The 26,238-nt window shown below is 35.7% G+C and overlaps 1 protein-coding gene across 8 annotated transcripts in view; it reads right to left on the minus strand.

Annotated features, from left to right (window-relative positions):
- DOP1A (DOP1 leucine zipper like protein A) overlaps positions 1–26,238 on the minus strand; it is a 60,884-nt gene that overhangs the window by 21,416 nt on the left and 13,230 nt on the right. For 3 of the 8 annotated variants that reach the window (XR_015802617.1, XM_088162092.1, XM_088162089.1), the window contains exons 4-19: positions 24,738–24,908; positions 23,204–23,393; positions 22,520–22,618; positions 21,323–21,422; positions 18,863–18,972; positions 16,792–16,900; positions 14,406–14,526; positions 13,584–13,703; positions 11,774–11,888; positions 11,313–11,342; positions 10,674–10,907; positions 7,653–8,274; positions 4,434–4,708; positions 3,669–3,821; positions 1,635–1,735; positions 118–377 (exon numbers count right to left, since the gene is read on the minus strand). Coding sequence is in view for 7 of the 8 variants with exons in the window: in XM_088162092.1 (XP_088018218.1) it covers positions 118–377; positions 1,635–1,735; positions 3,669–3,821; positions 4,434–4,708; positions 7,653–8,274; positions 10,674–10,907; positions 11,313–11,342; positions 11,774–11,888; positions 13,584–13,703; positions 14,406–14,526; positions 16,792–16,900; positions 18,863–18,972; positions 21,323–21,422; positions 22,520–22,618; positions 23,204–23,393; positions 24,738–24,908 (2,810 nt within the window). In the remaining variant the exon portion in view is untranslated. Of the gene's footprint in view, positions 1–117; positions 378–1,634; positions 1,736–3,668; positions 3,822–4,433; positions 4,709–7,652; positions 8,275–10,673; positions 10,908–11,312; positions 11,343–11,773; positions 11,889–13,583; positions 13,704–14,405; positions 14,527–16,791; positions 16,901–18,862; positions 18,973–19,073; positions 21,297–21,322; positions 21,423–22,519; positions 22,619–23,203; positions 23,394–24,737; positions 24,909–26,238 lie in introns of those variants that run through there. The other 5 variants (XM_088162094.1, XM_088162091.1, XM_088162095.1 and 2 more) reach the window with 3 other exon arrangements.

Here is a 26,238-nt window from a genome sequence, read left to right on the forward strand (position 1 = left end):
AGCTATTCCAACACTTTTTTCAGTTACTCTCAAAAATTCCTACTATGTTTTTCACATTTCACGTAACCAGTGAGCAAAGAAATTAATGAACTTCCTACAGTCTCCTTGTGTACATACCATCAGCACAGCTGAACCTCTGCATGAACTGCTTTTCACTTTCTTCTTCAGGGTGATTGGGAGATTTAGTCCAGTAACATTCAGCCTGCACTCGCTGAACAGAAACTCGCTGAGTTTTTGGATGGAGAAGCAGTAGGAGCAAAGGTTCAAGAACCCTTGCAATATCATGTCTTTGAAGCACTTGATTTAACCAGGCTTGTCCCACTGACCAAGTAGAACCATCCAAGCTATTGAGGCTGTCCAGCATGATAAACAAAGACCTAGAATGTTAAGAATAATAGTGGATATTGTACACTACTCACAGAGTAATCCCATTTTAATCTAATATATAACAAACTTCAAGTTGATACGTACTCCAGTGTCTTCTCCATACAAAGCAGTACTTTATTTGGAATCAAAACCTTGAACCTGATCTTTATATTTTAGTCTTGTCTAATGAAGGAGCAGGTAGGAAGAGTTAGTAACAAAGTAAATTATAACACTTGCTCTAATAGTAGCAAGATCAAGTATTTGTACAGCTGTTAGCATAACAAACCTTTGTTGCCTTTTAAGTGGTATGCCATTAAAAATATACAACTTTAAAAGACAATTCACAAGGATATATGGAAATGAAAACATTCAAAGATCCTGTCTTCAAGAACAGAGAGGAGAAATATACTTGACAATTCAGCAGTTCCTACCACTGTTATTTTCTTCTTTTACCAGTTTTAGCCTTGAGAACCCTTTTCAGATTCATGGAAAAACAACATATATATTGGTTTCTGAATTTTACCTACTGTTTTACATTCCAGTAGTACATGTTCATAAGTTTTTAGCTGTACACACAGAACTTATCATAATTTTTGCAGTGAGTGACAGCATAAGACAAAGAAATAACATTTTTACTCTATTCCTTATAGCTAATAATTCTGTATGCAATACAAAATCTAAATAAACACTTTTCTACAACATTTGTGCTGGCTTAGGAAGACAACAGTAGTTCTGAGTTCAGATCTTCAGTCTTTTCTAAGAAGAGACAGTCCAATACCAGAACACAAAATAGAAATGCTCTGCTGCTTGCCATAAATGATCTCTTACACAAAAGACAGATTAAACAAGAGAACTCATTTTAGCACTTGTTTGCAATTGGGTTTTAAATTTTTTTTAGTTTTACTGTTATTTCCTACTCCATTTAATTCAATTCTGGGTTGATTTCTCTCTCCTGCTTCTGTTTTTATCAAAACACAGCAAGAACTCAGATATTAAGCTCAATATACACCACAGTGATGGTCAACGAATATTGAGATCATTCCTTCCCCAAGCTCTTTATAGCTTCCAGGAAAAATTTACAGCTTACATAATCATCACTGTGAAAACAATTTTGTCTAACACAAATTCTTGTCCAGAAATTAATTTCTTGTACTTCTTCTTTCCTCTCACAGCTACTTTGTAGCTCTTCAATTTTTAAACGTCCTATGTTGCCAGTATAATACCATCAAAGATTTTGATTCAACTGAATCAGACTTGCAATCACCAACCTGTCAAAGGTGCGGCCAAAGGAAGAAGATTTGTTGATATGAAGATCTCGTGTGAGATGCCATAGCACAGCAAACTTGGCATGAGCTTCCATTCTTACTTTCTGTGGACCAAATCATAAGTTAGATCTGTCAGAATGTAACAACTTCTGATAAGAACAGGAAAACATCACACAGTATCCTAAACGATATAAGATATAATGAAATTAACTTCTTTGATTATGTGTTTAAGTACTATTTTTTAATCTTAAAAGCAGTAGATGCCAACAACAGGTGTCTGTGAGCAATTTAGTACCATGAAAGGATTCCCTCTTATCTTCATCTTGCCTTAGTTTTAAAATTTAAACCGTCTCTAAGTCAACTTATATTCATTCCATTATTGCCATACTAGAAAGAAACAGAAGATTTTTCTAGCTAGACATGTACATGGAGTTCTTCACTAACATGCAAAATTTAGCTCTGGAACAAATTGGACAAATAGGCCGTGCTTACTGCCCAAATGTTCTGTAATGACTAGTAATAATATGCAGAATATCATAGAATATCCTGAGCTGGGAGGGTCCCACAATGATCACTAAAGCCCAGCTCAGGATATTTAATGGTAAAAATGGAGTAAAGTAAGAATTATTCTGTTTCTCTCTTCATTGAGGCAGATCCAGGCAAAGAGTTCTTCCAGCAAGGCTGTGAACAACAATAAACGTAATGATATGATTTGAACACGTGTATAAAAACAGCTTCACCCAAAGAAAAGGAAGCTCGTAACCATTTGTAGGAGTGAACAAAGCACAGCAATCAGGACAATTACACCAAATAAATCATCAAAATTACTTCACTATAAGGGCTTAAACTAAATTACTAGATTATAAGCAAAGACAAGAGGACAAAGATTTTCATTTGCTTGCTCTTAGAATATGTGATTATAGGAAATTAACAGTAGGTATATTTACCCTTAACCAAAGTAAGACAAAAACTAAAAACTGTTAAAACCACTGACACTATGGCATACTTCCAGACTTAGTTTACATCATAAAACTTAAGAAGTTTTGCAACAACTTCTTATCTATCCAGTATCTGCCACAATAATGAAAACTTTAAGTAAAAGCTATGAAAATCACAAAAAAGATAAACAGTTCACACTAAACAAACTAAAACAGAACAACCTCTCCACACCAAAAACAAAAACCAAAAGAGACAGAAGCATTCTGTATAGTTGTACAAAATAATTCACTGACAGTTATGGAATAGAGTGAAAATACCAATTCCCAAACACAATAAAAGGACTCCATGTAAGCCCTTGCAATCCATGCTGTGAAGATGTAAGAAATTACTGTTTTCCCAGGAAGATAGGCAGAAATTAGCAAGTTCTACATCCACAGCCACAGCAGTTTACAGACCAGCCTAAATGACACTAAAAATAATTTTTAACTATTAAAAACACTAAAAATCAATTTTAACAATATGACAAGGTGTGAACTGCATTGATTGACACACTGGCTCACATTCACTCTTGTTGACCTGGTAACTCTGGTAGAATGACAAAAAGGTAAGTGCTCCTGAAGTCACACAACCACAAATTGCTAGAGTATGTAAGTAATTTCCTACCATTCATACTGCTGGAGCTGTGAAAATAGCTCATCTACCTAAAATTCAAAGTACTACAGGGGCCTCAACTCGAATGTCAGCTTCAATGTGAAACAAATTTCTAATTGGGGAAAAAAACTAAAGTGCCTGTCATAACAAGAACTCCTAACAACGGCAAAAACTAAGCACACGCTTTAAATATTGGGAAGCATCACATCACTGATAAGAGATAATGTCTCCTGCATAAGTCTGTTGCTGAATGGTGAAAAACCTCCTTTCTCTAGCAAGAAACTAGAGGCTCATCACAGGCCTAAAATAACACTTGAAACAACATAAGGCAATGCTTTTCTCAATACTGAAGTTATTTATAGCATCCTCTGAGGGACCAAGTCCTTTTTCTAAATATATTTCTGTAGATACGTTACTCATCTTTAAGTAAATACATCAACTACTTGCCTTGTCTCTGTGAGTCAGCTGCTGACTAATAACATCTTCACAAATGCTGGAAGATGGGACGAGGTTGTGCAGCTGGTAGAAGAGCTCCACACTCTTCTGATGATGCTGAGGAGTTCCATCACCCAGCTGGTCCCAAAGAGTTAAAGCTATATGCTTTGTACATGAAAAGAAAAGTTGCAAGAGACAAGTGAATGACTGTCATGCCTTGTTTTGCTCTATGCAATAATGGGAGACACCCCATCTGATGACACCCCATGACCAAGAGGCAATATGTAAAATGGTTTCTTTTGTATGAACACTGCAATAACTTACTACATTAAAAATTCCTGTTAAGCAGTCAGAACAAAAATAATTTTCATTGAAATATAATTAACTACATAATATACCCTGCTGCTGATTATCTTTTGCAAAAGATATCTTACATAAATTACATAAATGCAAACATTGTTTGGTACCAGAGTCCTACATTATGCACATCTCAGTTTCATACCGTTGCAGATTAATGCTGCTATTCAATCAGGTTGTGTTTATATCTTTAAAATATTCATTTAAACAAGGATTTTCACATAAGTGGTCAGTAAGAGAACTGCAGCAGGAAAACTTGCTGTGTATTTCATTTAGATTCTAACACAGGTTATAACTATTAGCAGAATATTCAGCAAGAAAATTTGGTTTACCATATCAAGGATGGTAAAAGGGTCAAGACTTAATCTTCCCCAGACACAAAAAGTCTAAAGAAAACAGCAATGAGATACTGCATCTAACCTTGAAGAAATCTGTCTTTTCAGCCATGTATCTCAGATTGCCTTGACTAAGAGGAGGTCTGATGACGACAGCCACTCTTCCCTGGTTAGGACTAAGAGGCTGAGCAGCTTCCACACTGTTCAGATTTTCTCCAGTGACAAGAGCAACAGATTGAGTCAATCCAACCAAGTCCATCACGAGGGAAATAGTAACACCCTGAACACTGAAATCGCTTGCCTGCTTGCAAGCATTCATTAAAGTCTGTAGCCACAGTGGAGGCTGTACTTGTTCACAGTCTGAAATACAAATCACAGATGGTACAGTTATTTAACAATCTAAACATTATGGAATTTTCCCCTTGTATTCCATAATTATATGTGCAATTGTCCCCTCATATTTCAATATGCCCATTGCATGGGTTTAGGAAAATGTATGTGAGAGGAAGATATTTCTTGATATGCCTTTAAAATAATCCAATTAAGCATGCAATACTGTATTACTTCAAACATTTAGTAACCAAAATTGAATTGAAAAATTTTAACAAGGAAGAGAAAAATGTTATGGAAATGCATTCAGATGATTTCCAGCCTTAAGCAAAACTGAACTTTTAATAGTTAGCACATCCTTTCATCCACTTCTCTTCTTCACAAAATTCTTCACTAGCAATCAAATCTTAACATGCTAGATAGTAGTCTGGAGTAATTCTGTAATATATCTTATAGAGCCTAGGCTAATATAACATATTATATAATATATATGCAAACTAATTTTAATTAGCAAAAATAGATTTGCCTGGCAACGCTTTAGAAACAGAAGTCTCTGTGAAAATTGATGGTTTGGGTGCAAAACTATTGTCCATTAGACCATACTGGTAGATGGTTGTTTCCCCCTTTTTACTGTCCTCTCACTATATCAAGCCATACTCTGGGTTGATACTGGAAGTGTCTTTCTCCAAAGTTCACAGTCAATTCTTCAAGTGAATATTCCAGCCTTTCATTTTAGAGATACCAAAGTAACTTCTCTTAAAACTTCAAAAGGACTCTATTGATCATGTTCCTAAAAAATGCAAATACCTCTAGAATCAGACACAAGTGAAGAAGTGTTATTTAATAGGTGCAAATACAGCACCCTTTTAGAATCAAGAGAAGAATGATACAATTTCTAATTTATATCCACAGCTCCACTGCTAAATATACCTAATGGTTCCATATTGTGTTCTAGAATTTACAGATATAACCAATGTTTTCAGCTTCACTCAGTTCCCTTTTTGATTTCTTAAACTAAAGATAGCTGAGAAATTAGGCATACAGCAGAATTAAAGCCCAGTTATGTTAAATATCAGATTAACCTGTCTCCTTCAAATAAACAGACTGACCAGTGATGAAGAGCTATTGGGTCATATCATTAATGCAACCCTCCAAAAACACGTCTGAAATCTGGGAAATCTTCAACAAACACAGCCTCTTCTGCAGTACAAAAACCTCATATCAATAGATAGGGTAGTGTGAGAATTATGGTGACTACCTTCTTCCATCCTCAGTTCCAGTGCAATTCTCTACTATTCCCTTCTGCCCTGCCATTCTATACAACAGATGTTTACATTTGGAACAAAACCCTTCCTGTTGGTTTTACCCACCTACAATTTATTCTTATTCCTCAGAACTACAATGTTTACTAGACTCACAAATAGGAACATTCAGACGATGAACAAGAAACACAAATCCAAGACATTTAAAGGAAGTGAAAAGGATTCCTAGAAGCACTGCCCTCATAGGAGGCACACACTACTCAAGCTCTACAGGCCCTCTGCTCTACACTGCACAAGGCAGTGATCAAGTACTATGTGCACCAAAAAGTAACAAGCAAACATTTAAGATGACATTTTAGTCTTCGGACTCAACACTCATTTGTAGGCTGTTTGGAAGAAATAAATAAAAAAAAACTAGCATTTTCAGGGTCATGCTATAAAAGCACAAATATTCTGAGATAGATAGAGGTATTTTTCTGAGGAAGGTAACAGATCTCTGGCATTGTCATACTCATAACTAACGAACAGCTATAAGCAAATTGCCTTCAACTGACAAATATTTTATGTCTGAATGTTATAAAGTTAAATATATGCTCTGCTCCTGGCAGAAGAATGAAGACATAAACAACACATCTTTAAAGACCACAGAAAGAGAAGCAGTCATGTTAAATCAGCATGCTTGCTTCCAAAACAAAAAAAACCCACTTATCTCCAAGCACCACCCACCACTTAGCCTTGATTTGAAAATTGAACAGAATAAGAATAAGAACAGAAAGATGCACCTAGGAAGTTTCCTAGAAAAAAAATAAAATCAGAGATGACTGTGACAGTAGCCAAAATTAGTGTTACTATTTCTTGCATGCTCCAAGCATATCCATCATGAAAACATTTTAAGGAGCAACTCTCAGACTGCAGATCAGAAGTGGATCCAAAATTGGAACTGTAAATTGAAGTTTGTTTTTTTCTACAAACTGTAAAAAGCATTGTTCATCTTAAAATGTCACAATTTATAGATCCATAACTGTCAATGTTTTAATCCTGTCTGTATCTGAATAGTTTTATCTATCTTTGAACACATCCATACCTCACCAAAACTCAGCATTTTTATTATAGCTAAAAGAATTTTTTTGCAAGAACTGTTCCTTTAATAGGAGCAAAGTAGAATTAATTAAATTTCTTAGCTGGTGTGATTTTTATTGGACAGTAGCTTACAATTTCCATGTATTGCCAATGTGATCACTATGCACATCAATCCAAAATCGATAAAAGGAAGCTAAAAACATTTCATGTAAGCTGTGGCTATTGCAAAATATGACAAAGAAAAAATTGTGGATCCATACAGTGAAGAGGAAGATTCAACAATCTAGATTCTACTCTCAGGCTTCAGTTTGCATAATTTGTATTTTTCACCCCAATATTAATTACTGTCAAATTCCATGCCAGCAATATTCTTAAAATATGATAATTTTAAGAATTAAAATTCTTAAAAATTTAATAATTTTATGAGAAATTCTTATTTCTCATAATATGAGAAAATAATTTCATTTCCAAATGTAAACCAAATGACACAAAAGAAAACTTAGATTTCTGAGAGGAACAGCAAACAGGAACACACACAAAGCATGATACTATTACTTGAATTTTTTTTTTTGGCAGAAAAAGAAAAAAAAATATTTAAAAAAAAACAAAGAACAAATGAGAGTGCAGCTTACCAACTTCAGGCTTGCCAGGATGTAATTCTGAAGTGCGGTTTCCTTCAGCAATGTAAACGGGAAAGCTCGAACATTCAAGATAGAGCTGACAAGCAGCAATAAAGGCAGGAAGGTATTCTTTCGCTGTTTTCTTCTTTGTTTTCTTCACCTTGGCATCATCTTGTGATTCTCTGTCCCATTTTGTGCTCTGTCCCTGCACTCTAGTAGGATCTACGGGAAGCTCTGCCCCTAAGGGCTGAGACAAGGAACTATTCTGAATGATATACAGGTTGATAAATCTGGTTAAAAACTGTTGGACATATTCCAAACAGCACTGCATTGCAGTCTTTTGGATCGTTTTCCCACTACGAGTTGCTGTCCCTTGTGTCATTATGGAAGGAGGCTGTACAATGGTCTCCTCAGAACCCACGGTTGATGCTGTTTCCGTCTCTGAGGAAGTGCTACCAACAATAGGGATGCCAGGTGTACCATGACCTTCATTCAGTGCTCTGTCAATGTCATCAGTTGTATCTGCCTGGTATTGTACAAACTCAGTGAATCCACTTTCTGATGATCGACTGCTTGGAGGATTTTCACCATCTTCAAACACATCATTAGGATTTTCAAGTGAAACTGATGGTACCTGAGTAAAATAAAAGATTTATGATCGTTCAAAATAGGCTATTTAGGTCTTAGTAAAACAAAATTTATTAGTGTCTTCTAATTTGAAAGCAACAACTTTATTCCAGGGTTTTAAATGCATTCATACAAATACATTTTATGCAAAATGATGTTTGGTGCTTCTGTAAGCCTGCCAGACTAAGCTAACATTAAAATTGTTTATCAAGAAAGATACTTAAATACTATTGGTTTTAACATTTTCTTCAGATCATAACCATGTCTATTCTATTATGAAAGAATGCTGAAATACATAGGCATAGGTATTATTAATTTATACAGCATCATAAACCATCAAATACCAAGCTATAATTACAAAAAGATAGAAACTTTTTATTTAAAAACTGCTAATCTGGAACTACTAAACTGGAAAGAAAGTAAATCATCTCCTCAAAATGAGAAAGAGACAAACAACAACAGTTCTTCATGACTTATTATATGTCTTAATTCCCTATCAGTTCAGAATATGCACAGACAGATGACTGGCTTTTACTCAGAAAGCACTCACAGGGGCTTTTTTGCACTGCTCTAGCCCTCTACAGGCTTAGTGACTGGTAGAATAATCTCTATTTCCTGGTGAGAATGTGAGGTAGGAAAACAGTTAAAACAGAAATGCATTAATCAGTGGCCCTAAAAGGAAGTGCCCACTTACTTCCAGTCCTGCATTTTACTGGCAATGGCAGATGTTGCCTGAGACTTAACAGGCCCAGAAGCTCTTTTGACTGTAATCACTAGCTCTGTTAAATACAGAACTTGAACATTATGTAATAATATGAAAAACTTTTTCATGAATAAATAAAAACAGTGACATTATTATTCATGAATAATATCTTGCTTTACTAGAGATGGAATAAGAATGGAAATCTGAGATATTACCACAGAAAACAGTGAAAGCTACGTACTAAAAAGCTTTGAAGAAACATAAATGATGACCCCATTTTACAAAATACAATCTAAAAGTGATTAGAAGCATGGCAAATCATTTTACTATCTCTTAAGAGAAACCACAGCCACATGAGACAGCTGTAATTGGAAGCAGAAGGCCACCTAAGGTTCAAAGGGCAACATCATGCAATTAAAACAGGCTTTATTAAAAAAAAAAAGGTAACCAAAAAAACCCCAAAATTCCAAAAGAATAAAACAACGCAGGTCTCAATTAGTTAGAAAGAACAAGGATAGGATCCTGAATAAAGGATGCTGGAGTCCTAATTGACATGGACTTTGGTGAAGCAGACCAGCCTAGGACCATATCAGCAAAAATACTGTCACCAAATCATGCAAAGTCCCCTCTGCTCAGCAGTTTTAGGTCCGCAACCAGCATATTGTATCCAATTTTGCACTCATTAGCACAAAAGAAACTCTGATGTACTGAGTATGCTCAATGGCAAGTCACCACAGGTAGTCCTGACATAGAAGGAATGCTCAGAGAGTCAGATTTATTTGGTTTAAAAGAATGCTAAGAGTTGTGGAGGGGGTGAAGAGGCTTTATTGATCTCTGTGAGTTCCCACTAGGCAGCTGAAAAGATGGAGATTTGCTCAGAAATCCACAGTGAAAGAACACAATGCAACCAACATAAACTGCAACAACGGAAATTCTGAATAAGTAACAGTGGAAACAAACAAGCTGTACAGAGATGTTGTGGTAACTTCATCCTTGGAGATATTAAAGATTAAGACAAATATGATCCTGAGTGACATGTCCTAGCTTTAAAGTAAAATCTAACTTTGAAATCAGCCCTGCTTTGAGCAGTGCCCTGCAACTGTCACTTCCAACCTAATTTATTCCATGATGTTCCTTAAGTTTCTTCAGTTGGAAAACAAGGATTTCAGGGCATGTCACTCAACATACCTCAAAGAGGCATGGCTGCATAGAACAAACTGGACAAAGTTAAAAGAAAAATAGCTGCTGCCTGGTTTATTTTATTTCTTTAATAAATTATTCTAAGAACTGAACAGTGACAGTAAAATACTTGATGGGTATTAAACCAGTGCACATAAATTGGGTGAGAGGAGAATTTACATATGCCTGATACTTCTCCAAAATGATGAATTCTTTTCAGTACAGTTATTTTACTTCATCATACTCCTGAAGCACATCACAAACTGTAGTTGATTAGTTCTTTCTTAGGCTCTGATTCTGAAGTGATTTATACATATATGATATTAAATCTGGGTAAAAACCCCTAAGAATCAAGAAATTTTACTCCAAGTATAAGTTATTTTGATTACCCAGGTTTCACATATATTGTGGTATCTAAATCTAATCAAAGACTTGTAGGGTGTTCAACACAGGCTTAGAAAGCCCATTTCTTTTTTCCAAATAAGAAGTAATTTTCCAAGATGCTGTAAAACCTAATCTGTTACCTTTTTATTTTCCCATTCTTTGATGGAGCTGCTGTGTCCTGTAGGAAGCTGCAGGATACCATCTGTACCAGCAGAGAGCAATGGAGGCTGAACCTTACTAAGGATCTTTGAGCAGAGTCTGAGAGAATCAGTAAGTTCAGACAAGTGCAAAGTATGAAGATGGCTTGTCAATGCAGAAATCATCCTGAGCAACAGCTGAGGCAAGTGTTCTGTCTGTATTTCAATGTAAGTCTCCTAGTAATAGAAGTAGCAAAGTAATAATAAAAGCTTGTTAATTGACACACCAAATTCCACCCTGAAATTTATTTTCTATAACAGAGCTACCTATCATTTGCTTAAATGTGTTCTAGACATGGGAAAAGGAAAATTAATATCTTAATATCCAAGAAAAAGAAATACATGCTTTACTAAAAAATATTTAAAAAAATAACTTTAAAGTTGGATAACAACCAAACAGAAATATATTTAGCTCTTTTTCAAACTAGTACATATTGTTCATTACACGACAAATACATTAAAAAACATTATATGAAGGCTGAAGACTGCTACTATTACTTTATTAATCTTAAAATAAAAGTTTAAGAATGAAAGATAAACAAGTTATTAAAAACTAAAGGAAGAACAGGCTGATTGCCATACCTGACACAGCACTCTCATACTTCTAGTAGGCTTTGAAATGAGAAAGCAAAGAATTGAGGAAAGACAGCTATAGAAAAAACAGTTCCAACAGTCTTTGCTACATTAAGCAATAATAGAAAAAGAAGATACATCTTACATCTTATCATGACATTTAAAAGATCCTTAAAAGAAAGCTGCACATTTAAACTAGCATATCAAACTACAAAAGACGATACTTTCAATGAATATATAGAAAAGAAAATGAGGACAGACTAAAATTTTCAGCTATAAGCATCATAAAACTGATTTCAGTTATGTCTAACCAGTCTATCAACAATCATACAATGAACCAAAACCTTCTTTTAATGTCAATTTATGTCAATATATTTTCAGGAAAAGCAATTAATAAAGTATACATAGTATTTCTGCAGATCATAAATATACAGAATCCCAATGTCAGTAATGAATAAAGCAATTCTTACCAAAGAAACAATATCCAACAAAAAATCCACTAACAAGCAGAAATTTGTCAGAGGTAACTCAGATTGCTCAATATCACCTCCAGGCCCAGTTTGAAGTCTGGCATGTAAAGTCCTCCTGAAAAATTCAAATAGGGTTTCACAATATTTTCCCTACCCACTTACACTGACCGTAATCCTGGAACTTAATGCAAAGCTATATATATTGGGGATAATTGCTATAAACCAATAAGCAATTTCTCATTTTGCTGTTAAGTAGCTTATTTGGCCCCATGTCATTCTTTCAGAAAAAGCAGTAGCCAGACTTTTGGTGTAAAACACAATCTTCATTTGTAAAACAAGGAAATTGAAGCTACAGAAAATTGAGCATGCAAGAAAAAAAATACAGCAGTTCATGTAGAAAAAAATCAAAAAAAACCCCAATTCTCCAGATTTCATTAATTTATAAGGCAGTTTTATATCCATGTTAACAGGAACACTACTTACATGTAGTGAAATATTCACCTGCATGTTGACTGGCTGTAGATGGCTTTCCTTATGTTAGCAATTCAGCCCAACACACAAATATCAAGTCACAGACATCTAGATCAACAACTCACATTGAGCAGGACTGCTGAAAACACTAGATAAATTCATCCACAGTTTTGTCTAGCAGAGTTATGGAAATCTCATGAAAAACCCCCACAGCCTTCTTGGCTTCCACTGTTCCACCTCTTCCACCTCTTCCACTGCTGCACAGATCTTTCATAAATTTGTTCTTAGCAAAGCTTTTCTCAAAGTCCAACCTGACCACTTGAGTGAGCACTTGTTGCTGTCCTTTGTTTTTCATCAGCTGTTATAAAAAGCATAGCTGCATGAACTTTGCAAATGCCCTCCAGGAAGTCAGAGTGCCATTCAATTTCCCTCTTTGCCAAGCTAAACCAAACTCACCTACCTCAACCTTCAACACAGTGTCCTATAACTGACCAGCTTAGCAGTTTCTCTACTGCAGTTTCTTCAGCTTCTCAACACTTCTCCTCAGGTGTCATGTCCAAAGCTGGACACAATATTCCACATCTGTCCTTAGAAACACTAAGTGAAAGTAAAAATAACTTCCTTTCACCTGCTGCCCACGGTCCTCATGATGTGGCCCAGTACACAGTTTCCTTTAGTTATGGCAGCACACTGTTGGCTCATAGATAAATTCATGTCCAAGTGTCTTAATATTTTATCAAGAAATTCCATAAGCAAGGAACAAAAAAAGTCTACAAATTTCATTTGACATCTCTATATCATCTACCCCTTGCAACAGCAAAAACCCCTGCTCTTCTGTGGTCCCTTCATCCCCTTCCCTCCTGTTAATATTTTCTATTTTCCCTGATTTATGGCTTGCTGTTTTCTCCTGTAGCCTTCCTTGTCGTACACAGGATTACCACCCTTCTTTTTCCCTAAAAGAGCAGGACAAATAACAACACATCAGGTGTCTGCAAATCTGTCTGTTTTACCAAAAGGGATTTGTACAATGAGTAATCCTGTACTAGCCAGATAAAACAAAAACTGGCTTTGAGGTCACTCTAGAGTCTCCCCTTCAGCAGAGGGGCTAATTCTGTCTCTTGATTTAACCCAGATGCTGAGTTTGTGAGAACTCACATTGCTAGGACCCATAATCACATCTAATGAAAACTGGCCAAAAGATTGCAGTTACAGGGATGAGAGGAAAAAAATACTTACAGGGTAAATCATCTCATGAGACTGACTTCTTTGAAGAAAAAAGTATATAAAACAAAAATTAACTTCAACTTTACACAAATAGAGATTAAATATTATCACTTACCTACAACACTCTTCAAACCAACGAGCAATGTAATCCCACATATAATAAGGCTCAAAGGAATTGAAAAGAAGATTGGCAGTTTTAATCAATTCTGCTGTTTTCTTGTTTTCTCTCAGTTTGCTGAAAGAAAATAAAAAGAACATTTCATATTTTTATACTTATTTTTCAAGTTATATAACTACACACTGCTGTGAGTTTACTCACTGTCAAGTAACAATGACAAATTATCTTCCTCTCATCCCTACAAGTAGTTGTTGCTCAAGGGCTCAGGATATTGGCAGGCTGCTCATACCAATATCTTTTCACAGTTGCTAGGCTTCTCCTCTATCCTTTCTTTAGTATTTGTCTTTTAACCACATTTTTAATAGATCTGTTTTTACCATAATTATTCCTACAGCTGTTTCCTCCCCTCTCCAGCTTTGAACGCCCATCTCCTCTCCACCTTTCAAAATATTAAACTCGAATTTTGAAACTTGATATCCCACTCCCCAGCTCTCTTGTCTCAGTCTTCGTTTTTCTACTATAAGAAAACGCAGTCTATTTTGTTTTTGAAGAATACAGATATAAAGAATATCACAATCAATCAAATCAAACAAGCATTTTTGTCATGGATAAAGAATAAAACGTATGCTAAATATTAAAAAAATAAAAATAATAAAGCCAGCCACTTCACACCTTTGCACTGAACACAGAAGTTGCAATTAATGTCAATAGATCAGGTATCATGAAGAAAATATGTCACACTCCCACAGGCTTCACAGTCATGGTTCCAGCAACAAAGATGTATTATTTAATACATAATACATTATACATATTATTTACCTGCTTAGCTGTGTGTGATCTTTGTTGAACGATGGCTCTGTCTGAAGTTCCAGTTCTGCTTTGCACTGTGTATACAATGTTCGAAACACTTCAATCAATACATCCTCTAGGATGGCAGGGCCTAGGGAGAAACACCAGCAGTTACACTGTTGCATTATAGCATTGCCAACAGTCTACAGCTGAAAGCTGTTGAAATCATTAGCTAGCTTTGGTCATTGAAACTACAAAACTTCTTCTGGTTCAATTTCAAACTACCTGAATGTCAGAAAGTTTTCCAGAAACACGGACACAACTGTAGTGCCCAGGAGTACACAAAGCACAAACAGGGTTATTTTGCCCCATGTTCAATGTGGGTACAATGGCAGCTGGATACAAGCACACCAAGTTCAAAAGCTGTGCAGTCACAGCAGTACAGATCATACCAACACATCCCTTTTATTAGCTCAGCTCAGTAACATGTAAATAGACTTCATGGATTCTTGATTCTTCAGAGGTGGCTTCCAGTCAAACACTTTGAAATACTCACCCCAGCTATCTCATGCTGTTAGCATATGAACAATACACTCAAATATTTAAACGCAAATACAAGATAAAATATTCTGAGCATCATCCTTCCTTTCAATTTGAGGCAGGTTTTTTTTTTTTAGTTCAGGATATAGTCTGCAGGGTACTTTTCAAAATTATTTTTGAAAGCATGCAATTGCAGCCCAGAAAACCAACTGCAGCCTGGGCTGCACTGAAAAAGTGTGGCCAGCAGGCCAAGGCAGGTGATTCTGACCTTTTATTCTGCTCTCATGAAACCCCACCTGGAGTACTGCATCCATCTTTGGGATGCCCAGCATAGGGACATGGACCTCTGGAGCAATTCCAGAGGAGGGCCACAAAGATAATAAGTGGGCTGGAACATCTCTTCTATGAAGACAGGCTGAGATAATTGGGCTTGTTCAGCCTGGAGAAGAAAAGGCTTCAGAGAGACCTCACTGTAGCTTTTCAGTACTTAGATGGGGCCTATGAAAAAAGGGAGATTTTTTTTGTACAGGTAAATGGTAATAGGACAAAGGGGAACAGTTTTAGACTAAAAGAAGATTTAGATTGCTAAGGTGCTAGGGAAAAACTCTTAACCCAGAGGGTAATGAGGCACTGGAACAGGCTGCCCAGAGAAGCTGTGGATGCCCCATGCCTGGAAGTGTTCAAAGCCAGGTTGGATGGGGCTTTGAGCAACCTTATCTAGTGAGAGGTTTCCCTGCCTGTGGCAGGGAGGTTGGAACTGGATGATATGCAAGGTCCCTTCGAATAAAAAAAAACATTCTATGATTCTATAAAATAGCTCCTCCTTTGGATTTGATCTAAATCTTAATTTTGAAGAAAAAAAACCCAAATTATTTTGAAAGGAATTTAAAAAGTAATCCTGCTTGAGATATCATTTACTTTTTAATGTGTTTCCTAGCCTCACTTAGCTGCCTTCAGTAAGAGTATGCTCACGGAGTTAAGCAAAAATCCTTTCAGCTTATTACATCTCATTTTGCTGAAAGAATCCTCAAAGCTTTGCTACTTCATGAAATCATACCATACACATTGCCTCTGAACGCTTAGACTGATTCCCAGAAATCACAAATTACAAGGAAGATGGCAAATTTCTGACAGATATTTTGTTCCCTGTAGTTCTTCTGTCCTAACCCATTATTTTCTTTAATTATTGTATTTTTATGTTTTATTATCCCACCCTCAAATCTGATAATAGATTTAAAGAATCATTTTGATTTTTTTCAATCACCTTCAAAAGTGTATTCCAAAGAAAAAAACAAGATATCCAAGTCTTAACTGTGAATACTTTTGTCCCATAGTGCTCAGCATTCATCTGCTAAAGAGGGCATTTGAACACTTTAAATAAGAGAAAGAAAATTTAAAAGAAACACCAAAAAAAACAAACCACCCACAAAACCAAAAACATACTTGCTTCCTCTGCACAAGTTCTTCTGAAAAAAAAATTAACTGTTTTCTTGTTAATATCTATCATCTCTGCATGTATCTTAGAAAAAATAACAGGTTATTCCCAAAAGCCATAGCTGAGATTTATAAGTGTAAAAGTCATTATCTGATGAAAGAAATAAAATGATCCAATCTGCATTTCTTCCAACACACAGTTCTCTCTATGACTTTGACTTACTGTTTCCTGTGTAGAAAGTAGAAGAAATGGCATTTGGTAAAAGGTAAATCTGATGAATGCATTAAATTAAATACAAAACATAGATACAGCTTGGAAGATCTAAGAAATCTGGCTAACCTGCCCATACTAAGCATGTAACTTTTTCAACTTGATAAAAAAGAGAAAAATTTTCAAAGTAAAATCACATGAAACAATTTAAAAAGAGTAAATGAAAATTACCTAGTTCAGGCTTATCCAGCAAACTGATAAGAATTCGAAAAGGCTTTAAGTCTTGCATTAATGTGCTTTCTTCTCCCTGTCCATTAATTTGTAATATTCCAACCATTGCCTACAAAGAGCAAAAACAGATCAGGAAAACAAAAAGAAAGCTAGAAAGCAATAGAAGGGAAAATTCTTAGTAGTGGAGACCACTATTTCATCTCACTGCAGCTCAGCCTCCCATGATTAAGTTCTCTCAACTTCATCCTTGTGTGAACATTTTTGTGGAACAAAACTTAGTAACTTGTATTTTATTTAAAATCAAAATAAAGTATTATAAGCAGATAACTCAGTATTTCTTAGGAATAAAAGAGAAGACATGAGCATTACTGAACAAATTATTTGAGATGATAAAACAGGTAGATATTAATGGCTCAATAAAACATCATCTGTTCTATGATATACTCACTTAAGTAGATGAAAACTTTCTTGACTAAATAGCACTGACAACTTTGAAAGACTGAGTTTCTATACCAAAGCAGGTTAGGGAATGAGCTGCAGAATTAAAAAAAAGCCCCATGAGACGACCACAGGTTTTGCTTAGTTTTCTGCCTGGCTGACTTGACTGTCTGAGCTAGTTTGTTTCTTTTACAGTTTCAAAAAAAAGGACAAAAGAAAGAAAAAGAGCGATAAGAAAGGACAGAGCCATGACAACCAGTTTGGCCTTGCTATCTGCTACAAACCAGGTATTATCAGCAAGTATTTTAAAAGAAAATTCTTCTGTACTTTCATACGTCTTTAGAAGGCCAGAATTTTCAGTAAATTGTATCTCTGAATAAGATATGAGTTGACTGGATAAAACAAAACACAAAGAGACTGCTAGAGAAGGCAGAAAGGAGCAACGCTTTTAATATCATTCAAGAGGCAGCAAAAGGTTTTAGAGGCCATATGTTATTTGTATTATGTATAGGCAAGGCACTGATTCAAATGTCTATGCTCTCTTCAGATAGAAAAGCTTTATTGACACAGATTAAGTTCAAAAGATGGACAGATTTAAAAAGACCATAACCATTAATCATGCCTAAATGTTGCTGAAAGCTCACCACGTATTTTATGTAAGATTAAGGTGAAACTGTAGCTCATTCAGGCCTCTCCCTTACATTTGAAGAATTTCTGAATCATCAGCTAAGGAAGGCAGAAGGGTGATAAGAAAAGAGTGAGACAGTGCCAACGAGGTCCTTACTGCTGGAATACTGAGGTCTCTTCCTCATCAGTAGAACAGCAGATCTCACAACTTTCAGATAAAACTGAAGGTGCTAGCTCCATGCTGGGTGTTAGCTTTGAACTGGGACAAGCTGAATATTTTTGTGTCAGCTACTACTGTTAGAATTGCCACTCTCATTCCCATACATAGCATCACAGTTCTGACTCAGAAAAATCCTGACCTTATCAATTTGCCTTAATGATAAAATGTCTTCCCCACTTCAAGATCAGACTCACAGCCATTTAAAAGACATCTGTATGTCGATCACTATGAGAAAAGCAGTACAGTTCTTAGAACCAGATCTCAGCTCACATTGCAAGGCTCTAAGGGTAAATTAGTTTAACTGCCAATTTTCTCAACTATTCCTGGCTGCCAACAGAGCAGAAGATGCTCCTTTTCCCAAGCGAATAGAAAGACCCTTTTAACACAGATTTTGAGTGCCAGTTGATAAATTTTTTCTGATTCCCAAGACACAGAGGAGTTTCCATATCTACAGAAGAGAATTCTCCAATTTAGTTTCATGAAAGAACAGGCTCCAGTGTGCAGGGCTCATCATCAACTAACATCCATGTATGCTTCATTCATTGTGGAAAAGTAGAGGGAGAAGTCTAATATTTGTTCTGTTCATTCTGCTATTCTAGAGAAACCCATTACTTCATGTCTTCATTTTCCCACTGATAAAGTTTTAGAAGAATAGGACACAAATACCACAAAAAGACAAGATTACATTGTTACATTGCATTGACATGTCAAAAGAAAAAGTTACAGAAACTTTGATCAGGATCTGTTTATAAAAACATATGCCCCAATAGAACAGTGTATAGCTACCTGGACTAACATCTCCTTAGAGAAGGTGTTGAAATAGTAAGTGGCATGCTCCTCGGGATTGCTGTGCCTTGTACTTCTGGGTCCTACAAGGGCACCATTGTTATCAAAACCTTCAAGCAAACAAAAGACAGAGCAGATAAATATTTGTAGTTTAATAGAATATACTGCCAATTTCTTTAAACTAGAAATCAACACACTAGCACTAACTTACCAATACGAAGTCCAAGTCACGTTGGCAAGAAAAAGATGATTTTATAGAGTTTAATATAGGAAACTAAGTTATACTTTCACACAAGCAGTTTGCACACAAATACGAAAAGTTAGTTTTATGCAATATCATCAACCAATTACTTCCTATACGAAAGAAAAATGTTCACAAATGCTGCAAAACCCACAACCCTTAAAAAAACTGCAAGCTGTCATATAAAAATATTTCAATATTAATGATAACACAAAATTCAGTGTTTTAAATATATAGAGATGATCATCAAAACACATTGACATGACTAAGGCACTTAGAATACCAGTCACATTACAAATTCTTTTAATTAAAAATTACACAAAGGAGATGGTCCTTTGTATTCTAAGTTTCTTTTCTTTTCCCAGTAACTTTTTAACTGTATAAAAAAGTTGGGTTAAGGAAAAAAATAAATTGGTTAACAATAGTTAAGATAACCTGATTTAAGGAGATGTATACGATTTCTATTCATAGAGAATGTTATAGGGCACCTCTAGCTGTAAAACAGGAAGGAATAGCAAACAGCAGAATTAAACAATGTCATACAGAACAACGGAATTCAGTCTTCCAACATACTGCAGATGGAGATCAGTTGTCTTATATTAGGAATAGAATATCATGATAATAGAAAAGCAGCACAACATCCAAAGAAAAAAAGTAAAAATCCTATATTGTCAGAAAGTTTGTCCAAATATATAGCAAATAGAGGAAGTAGCTGTTCACAACATAGGACCTGAAAGTCACTGTAAAAGTATTCTCGGAAGCTGTATGACTTTCAGTGGAGACTATGTTCATGAAATAGCTGTAAAAGAAGGTTCAACAACTAAAAAAGCAGCATGATATTTTAAATACACAGAATACCTTTTTCAATAATAGCAAAAGACATATCTAATCCATCAAATTTAGATGAAACATGAGTGTAGTGCTTAATCTACAAAACTATTTATTTCCCAAATTTAAAAATGCAGGTATGGAGAACAACATTGCATTCCATTGTCTTTCCTTAAAAGATGAATCCTTTGCAAGTCAGTGTCTTGAGGAATGATTAACCAAAGAAGCCAGGATTTTCTCATATCTAACTTCTAAACCCCTTCAGCTCCTACAGCAACACAACCAACCCTGTCATGCAAAACACTGTTGCTGACTTCTTCCCTCCCTTCATAATTTCAATTCTCTCTCTGGACCCTTTGCTACTCACGTCCTTTCTCCCCAGTCACCCACAGGCCACCTCTGCCTCTACCTATCAGCTGGGAAACGTGCAAGAGATGCTGGGAAGGGTTTTCAGTAGCCCAAGAAGCCCATATGTGCTTGCTGGTGAGCTGGGAAGTCAAACAAAGAGGGTAACAGCAGACTGCAAAACACATCAAGTACAGAAGCCACTTCACGTCTCTCCATTCAGTCTGCAGTTCCTAGGACACATTTAGGAACTTCCATGATTTTGACTTCTTTCAAAATGGGTTTAAAGAGTAACTGGACAGATTCTTGTGACCACAGGCTTCATTTCCTTTAAAATAACAAGGCTGAATAAGAGTAATTGTTTCTTAAAATTTTCTAATTTCTGGTCTTTCAACTATACCCTGAATAGTTAAGAGCCTTCTAATAGCTATAATTCTTTGCTACTCTCTTCTGACTACCTGCTGGTTTCGTATAAAAATTTACATTTGTACTGTATTGATTTTATGTCATTTGGTAGAATAGTATTCCCAATTGCTCAATTTTTACTCCAGAAAGGTGTTGAAAAGTGATTGGTGATCTGTTGATTCAATCATGCAAAGATCTAATGAAGTTTAAAGCTTGCATACTGAAACTGTAATATCATTGCTCTTCAGCATTCTTTTCATGTTGTCTACACTGCTGTGCTCCAGCCATCATTTACACTCTATAATGCCTATTCTCTATTTTCTCCATTCTATGTTTTTAGAGAAAAAGTTTCAGAGTGCCTATTTCCATGCGCCTACTACACCAGGCTCTACTCCCGAATGTGGCCCATAATTGCTGCTAGAGGAAAATGCACCAACAATTTATATGACAGGAATGAGTTCCAAGATGATATTCTTCATCTTCTATGTCCATGGAGAGACAAAGTGACTTCCTTTCTTAAGAAAGAAATTGAGCATTTCATTTTTCCAAGATTCTTTCTTCACAGTAGTGCAAATACTGCTAAGGAAAATATAAATCCTTCCTCCACTTTCAGTAGCCAATGGAATGAAATACAAACCTACCTAGAAGCCATGCATAAAGCCTTCGGTTGAGTGACATATCCCTGCGCAGCACAACATGAAGGGCTGCTGACAAAATTCTGATCATGTCTGGACGTGTTGCCTGAAGAAGTTAGAAACACAATTAAATTTAACTATGAAAAGTAATGCTTTTTCTATGTTAGCAGCTTAATGGTCATTAAAACCTAGCTAGTTTCATGTTTTGACATTTCTGAATTCAGCATAGTACAAGAAAACACAATCCTGCTCATAGGAAACCAAAATATGATTATTGTTTGGAACAGATACTATATAATAACACACACCCTTTAAGAACAGCAAAGATAACAGATTTGACCAACAGCTCTTGTTAGTTACAAGGCATTTCATTTTACTATGAGACAAAAGCTTTGGAAGAAAATTCTTAAAATCCAGGTAAAAAAATTGAAGTACTTTTTCAGTTTCTAACTTTAAGTGCACGTGTAAATCTTAATATTGAAAAAATACTGTATTGATAATTTCAACATTACAGTACCTAAACAGAGACACTCCAAATACTCCTATAGTAACAGATAAATGTTAATGAACCACTTCTATAAACAAGAACAGAGTTCTTTTTTTACATAAAAGTGCACGTTTTCCCTAACTTCTAACAAGATGAGAATCAGTCTTGTATAAGTTTTCCTCTAGGAGTTAAATAATTCATGGATCATTTAAAAACAGGATATAACTAACAATAAATACAGTCAAAAAAAAACATATCTAGAAGTTGTAAGGTCTATCTCCCACTATGGCTAGGGCTAACCACTCACCCAAAACCAATAACCATTTTCAATTCTCTAGTGTTCTGAATCTGTTGTGCTAAGAGGATTAACTTTTGCTGATTTTGAACGCTGGAAACTGGAAACTTGCAAATGAACAAGTAATTTGCTTTCTCATCAAATTGGAGCAAATTAAAAGCTTCTGCATAGACTAAACATAATTCGAGCTTACAAATATAGAAGTTAAAGTTAACTTCAAAGTTAACACATCAAGTTAAAAAGCAGAAGAGTAGAGATCATGACATGAGAATAGCCAAACCTATCAGAGAAACTCTTACGGTGTGACTCTGTCAGAGCTTGAAGAAAATCATTAACAAAAACCAATCAAATACTGCTACTGACTTAAGAAGTGACATACATTTAGGAATTTGCCAATCCATCTCTCATGTTAATAACCTACCTGGCTCATGTGGAAAGGAAAACAGAAAAGGATAAGGTCCAATGTGCTCCTCTGTACTAAAACACTGGTATCTTGCACTGAAGTGCTTACTGCTTCCACCTGAAGTAATGGCAGGCCCCCCCAAAATAATTATTTATTATTTTAAGGAGGTAGATATAAGACAGCATTCAGAAATAAGAACAGTTATTTATAAATAATGACAAGTATTAAACGTTAAATTTTGAATAATGAAACAAGATAAAACTGGAAAATAAAAAGTTTCACCACTGAGGAAACAGAATCAAAAAATTCCCTAAACTATACAAACAGCTTTTGCTTTTTATATATTACCAACAAATACCTTAAGTTTAAAAGACAAAATTATATTGTACATCTTAAAAAAAAAAAAGGAACTGAAAATTGCAACAAAACTCCATCACTTTTAGCTGAAGCATATAATGAACCCAAGTTTTACATAAAACCCAAGCAGGTCTGATACATTAATTCAGCTTTGAAACACTCCTATCTTGCACCAAAACATCAGTTTAACTGGAGCTATAATAAACATACGTTTTTATCTCTTCAAAGGCTAAGTTCAAAGATAGAGAATACATCTAAAGCCCCCCCCAAAATACATTACATAATAAGTAAGTAACTTCAATGTTGTTACTTAATTATAAGTCCATTGTACCATTAAAACATTACCATTAATTCAATGTCACTGCCAATTATGTAGAGTTGATCCTCCATGGACAGCTTCCTGTTCAGATGGGAGAGGACATAAGTGATGCCAGGCAAGCGAACTGCAGGGCTGGTGAGGAGGCTCCCCCAGAGAGCACTGTAGAACGCTGACTGATCCACAGCTGAAGCAACTTTCTCCAGCAGTGTGTTTGTTCTGCAGTAAAACCAAGTCAGCTGAATCAGGGCATCTATCACAGCTCTTGCCCCTGCCCCCAGCTATAGTAAGTATTAAACTTAATTTACAGGAAGGTCAAAGCTTCCTTTTGAGAGGCCAAGAGAAGCCCAGTTATACATTGAACCTTATAATGCAGCCTGAAGAGAGCAACCAGCTAGCAAGCCTGTGGGCCAATCTGGCTTGCAAAATGCTTCTGGCCTGCCCACAGCTTCTCTTTATGTATTCCTTATGTACTCCTTATGTTAAAAGAGCCAAATAACTTCTTCATCTGCTACTTAAAGCCAAGTGTTGCTACAGACAGGTTTCAGACAGACAGCAGGAAAGCACAGCTACTGAAGAAAAGAATCAAAGCAGATGGCTTTTGCCCTCTCATTCCTTGAACTGAGTCCTTCTGGTAATAACAGGGCATAAAAATACCCCAATTCTTTGAGTACAAGCAATTTCTTCCCCTGTACTCATTTCCTCCAACTCATGTGGCAGCACCTCTACACCCTACAGAAGGCCCTGGGAAACAAGATGGATAAACCTTGTTCCCTGTTGTAGTGATGCCAATTACACTCTGTGGGTGTCTGCCTACACAGAAATAGAAAAAGACAGTGTTGAATTGCTCTTCTCATACAAGTTGTGAAAATTCAAGTTTCTGAAGTTGGAAATATCAAGAATATGTAAGCATGTGAACAATTCCAAGAATTCTAAGTGCTGGAGTGGTTACTTCATCCTTTAATATGTTTAGATACTACCTCAGTAGCCCAGATGCTGCAGTTGTGTGTCAATCAAGAGTTACAGAATTGTGTAAGTTGGAAAAGACCTTCAGGATCATTGAGTCCAACCCAGCACTGCAAAATCCACCATTAAACCGATGTCCCAAAGTGCCACATCTACGACAGCTTTTAAATACCTCCAAGCATGGTGACTCCACTACTTCCCCAGGCTGTTCCAATGCTTGACAACCTTTTAGGTGAAGCAATTCTTCCTAAATCCAATCTAAACCTCTCCTGGAACAACCTGAAACCATTTTCTCTTGTTCTATTGCTTGCTGCCTGGGTGAAGAGACTGGCATATAACACTAAGTCTGCTTAATGCCAATTCTCTTTCCCTAACTACTAGCAGGAACAACTAACACTTAATTTGCCCTAATTAATGCTAAGAACCTCCTACCATACCATTCTGTTGCAATTAATATGACATGACACCATCAAATTAAACGGCAACCACCTTGAAAACAATAAAATCCACATACAAGCACATAGTGAAAAGTTACAGCAAACCCCCACCACTAGATCAAGCATATCACCTTATTAACTTATATATAAGTATCCTTACCTTTCATAATACTCTGATCCCTCCTCTAACCCAGGCAGAATCCCAGTTAACAGTCCTTGCAGTCCTGGTTTCAATGTTTTCCCCAAAGGGAGGTAATAAATCTCATACAAACTCAATAATGTTGGCTTGACAGACATAGCAGCATTGGCAAGGAGTGGAAATAGTCCAGAACTGTGAAAAAGAAATTTAAACTTTTTTGAAGAAGCTTCTCATGTGAAAATTTTATTTCTCTCTAAAGACTGCTACAGGCACATCCAGTACAGTTATTATAAGCATCAGATTTTTTTATCTTAGAATTGTGCATGGGCATAGACTACCACACAATATGACTGCCTTTGGATGATATCCCAAGGTTGGTATCCCAAGGCTAATATTATGATCTTTATTACTATTGTGATAACAAGCACTGAAGGCCCAGAGATGGTGGTCTTCCACCAATAAAACAAATAAGATAAACCAGAAGCATCTCCGCACAACAAAATGTTTATTTTGCCTACATTGAACCACATCACAATGAAAATTGTATTTAAAAATACATTTTCTTTGCACTTATTATGGAAAAGAAAACGACTGGATAAGAACAATTTGAGGAGATTTATAGAAATAATTTTCTGAAAGAATAATCATGGTGTTTTACTTCAGCAAGTAACCTCGAGGTAAAACTTAAGACATTTATACTGTTAAGTGGCATCAAAGGATATATATTTTCTTCATAAATTCAGTCTGAAAACAGATTCTAAAACTAACAATAAAATCTATTCACAATACCGTTCAAAAATCAGCTTGTATAGGACTGAAAACACTGGAATTATATGCTGAATTTACTTGAATGTAAGTTCACAAAAGTTATAATGTGATGTCCTAAGAAGTTATATAGACACTAAGATTATTTTTGCTATTGCTACTAAATACCATAAATTACAAATTGTACCAATAATCAAATGCACATGAACACAACTACAATTTTCAAAATCATTGAGGACTCAGGTTAAAAGATCCTGACATATGAATATGAAAATCAAAGCACAGTAAAAAAGGTAATTTTAAGGAAAAGGTTTTATAATGTATACCTATAAATCTGCTATTAAAAGAATTATCTATGTAGATAGGATATTGTCCATGATAGAGAAAAAAACCCTACAAAACTCGTTCTAAAATATAAGAGTTTTGGTAAAAACGTTTCCTGCATTTATCTGTCTAGCAGAACTTGTCCTTTACCATTGTCAGTTGGCTTCTTTTTTCTATAGAAACTGTCTTTGTTCAATAAGCAGCCCACTAACCCACAGTCATTCTTTGTAAGGCTATTACTCACACTTCAAGATTTGATGTTCAGACACTGGCATTCTGCTTTCATGACAAATACTGGAATCTTTGATAATGCCTTAATGTGAATGTCTGTCTTTGCCCTAGCAGCAGTAACAATAGCTTTTAGTTAGATTATACAAGGTAGCATTTTCCATTATCCTAGAACTTACTGTTAATGAGATCTTGCAGCTACTGA

The sequence above is a fragment of the Sturnus vulgaris genome, chromosome 3 (genome assembly GCF_052056855.1).
Source record: "Sturnus vulgaris isolate bStuVul1 chromosome 3, bStuVul1.hap1, whole genome shotgun sequence".
Lineage (NCBI taxonomy): Eukaryota > Metazoa > Chordata > Aves > Passeriformes > Sturnidae > Sturnus > Sturnus vulgaris.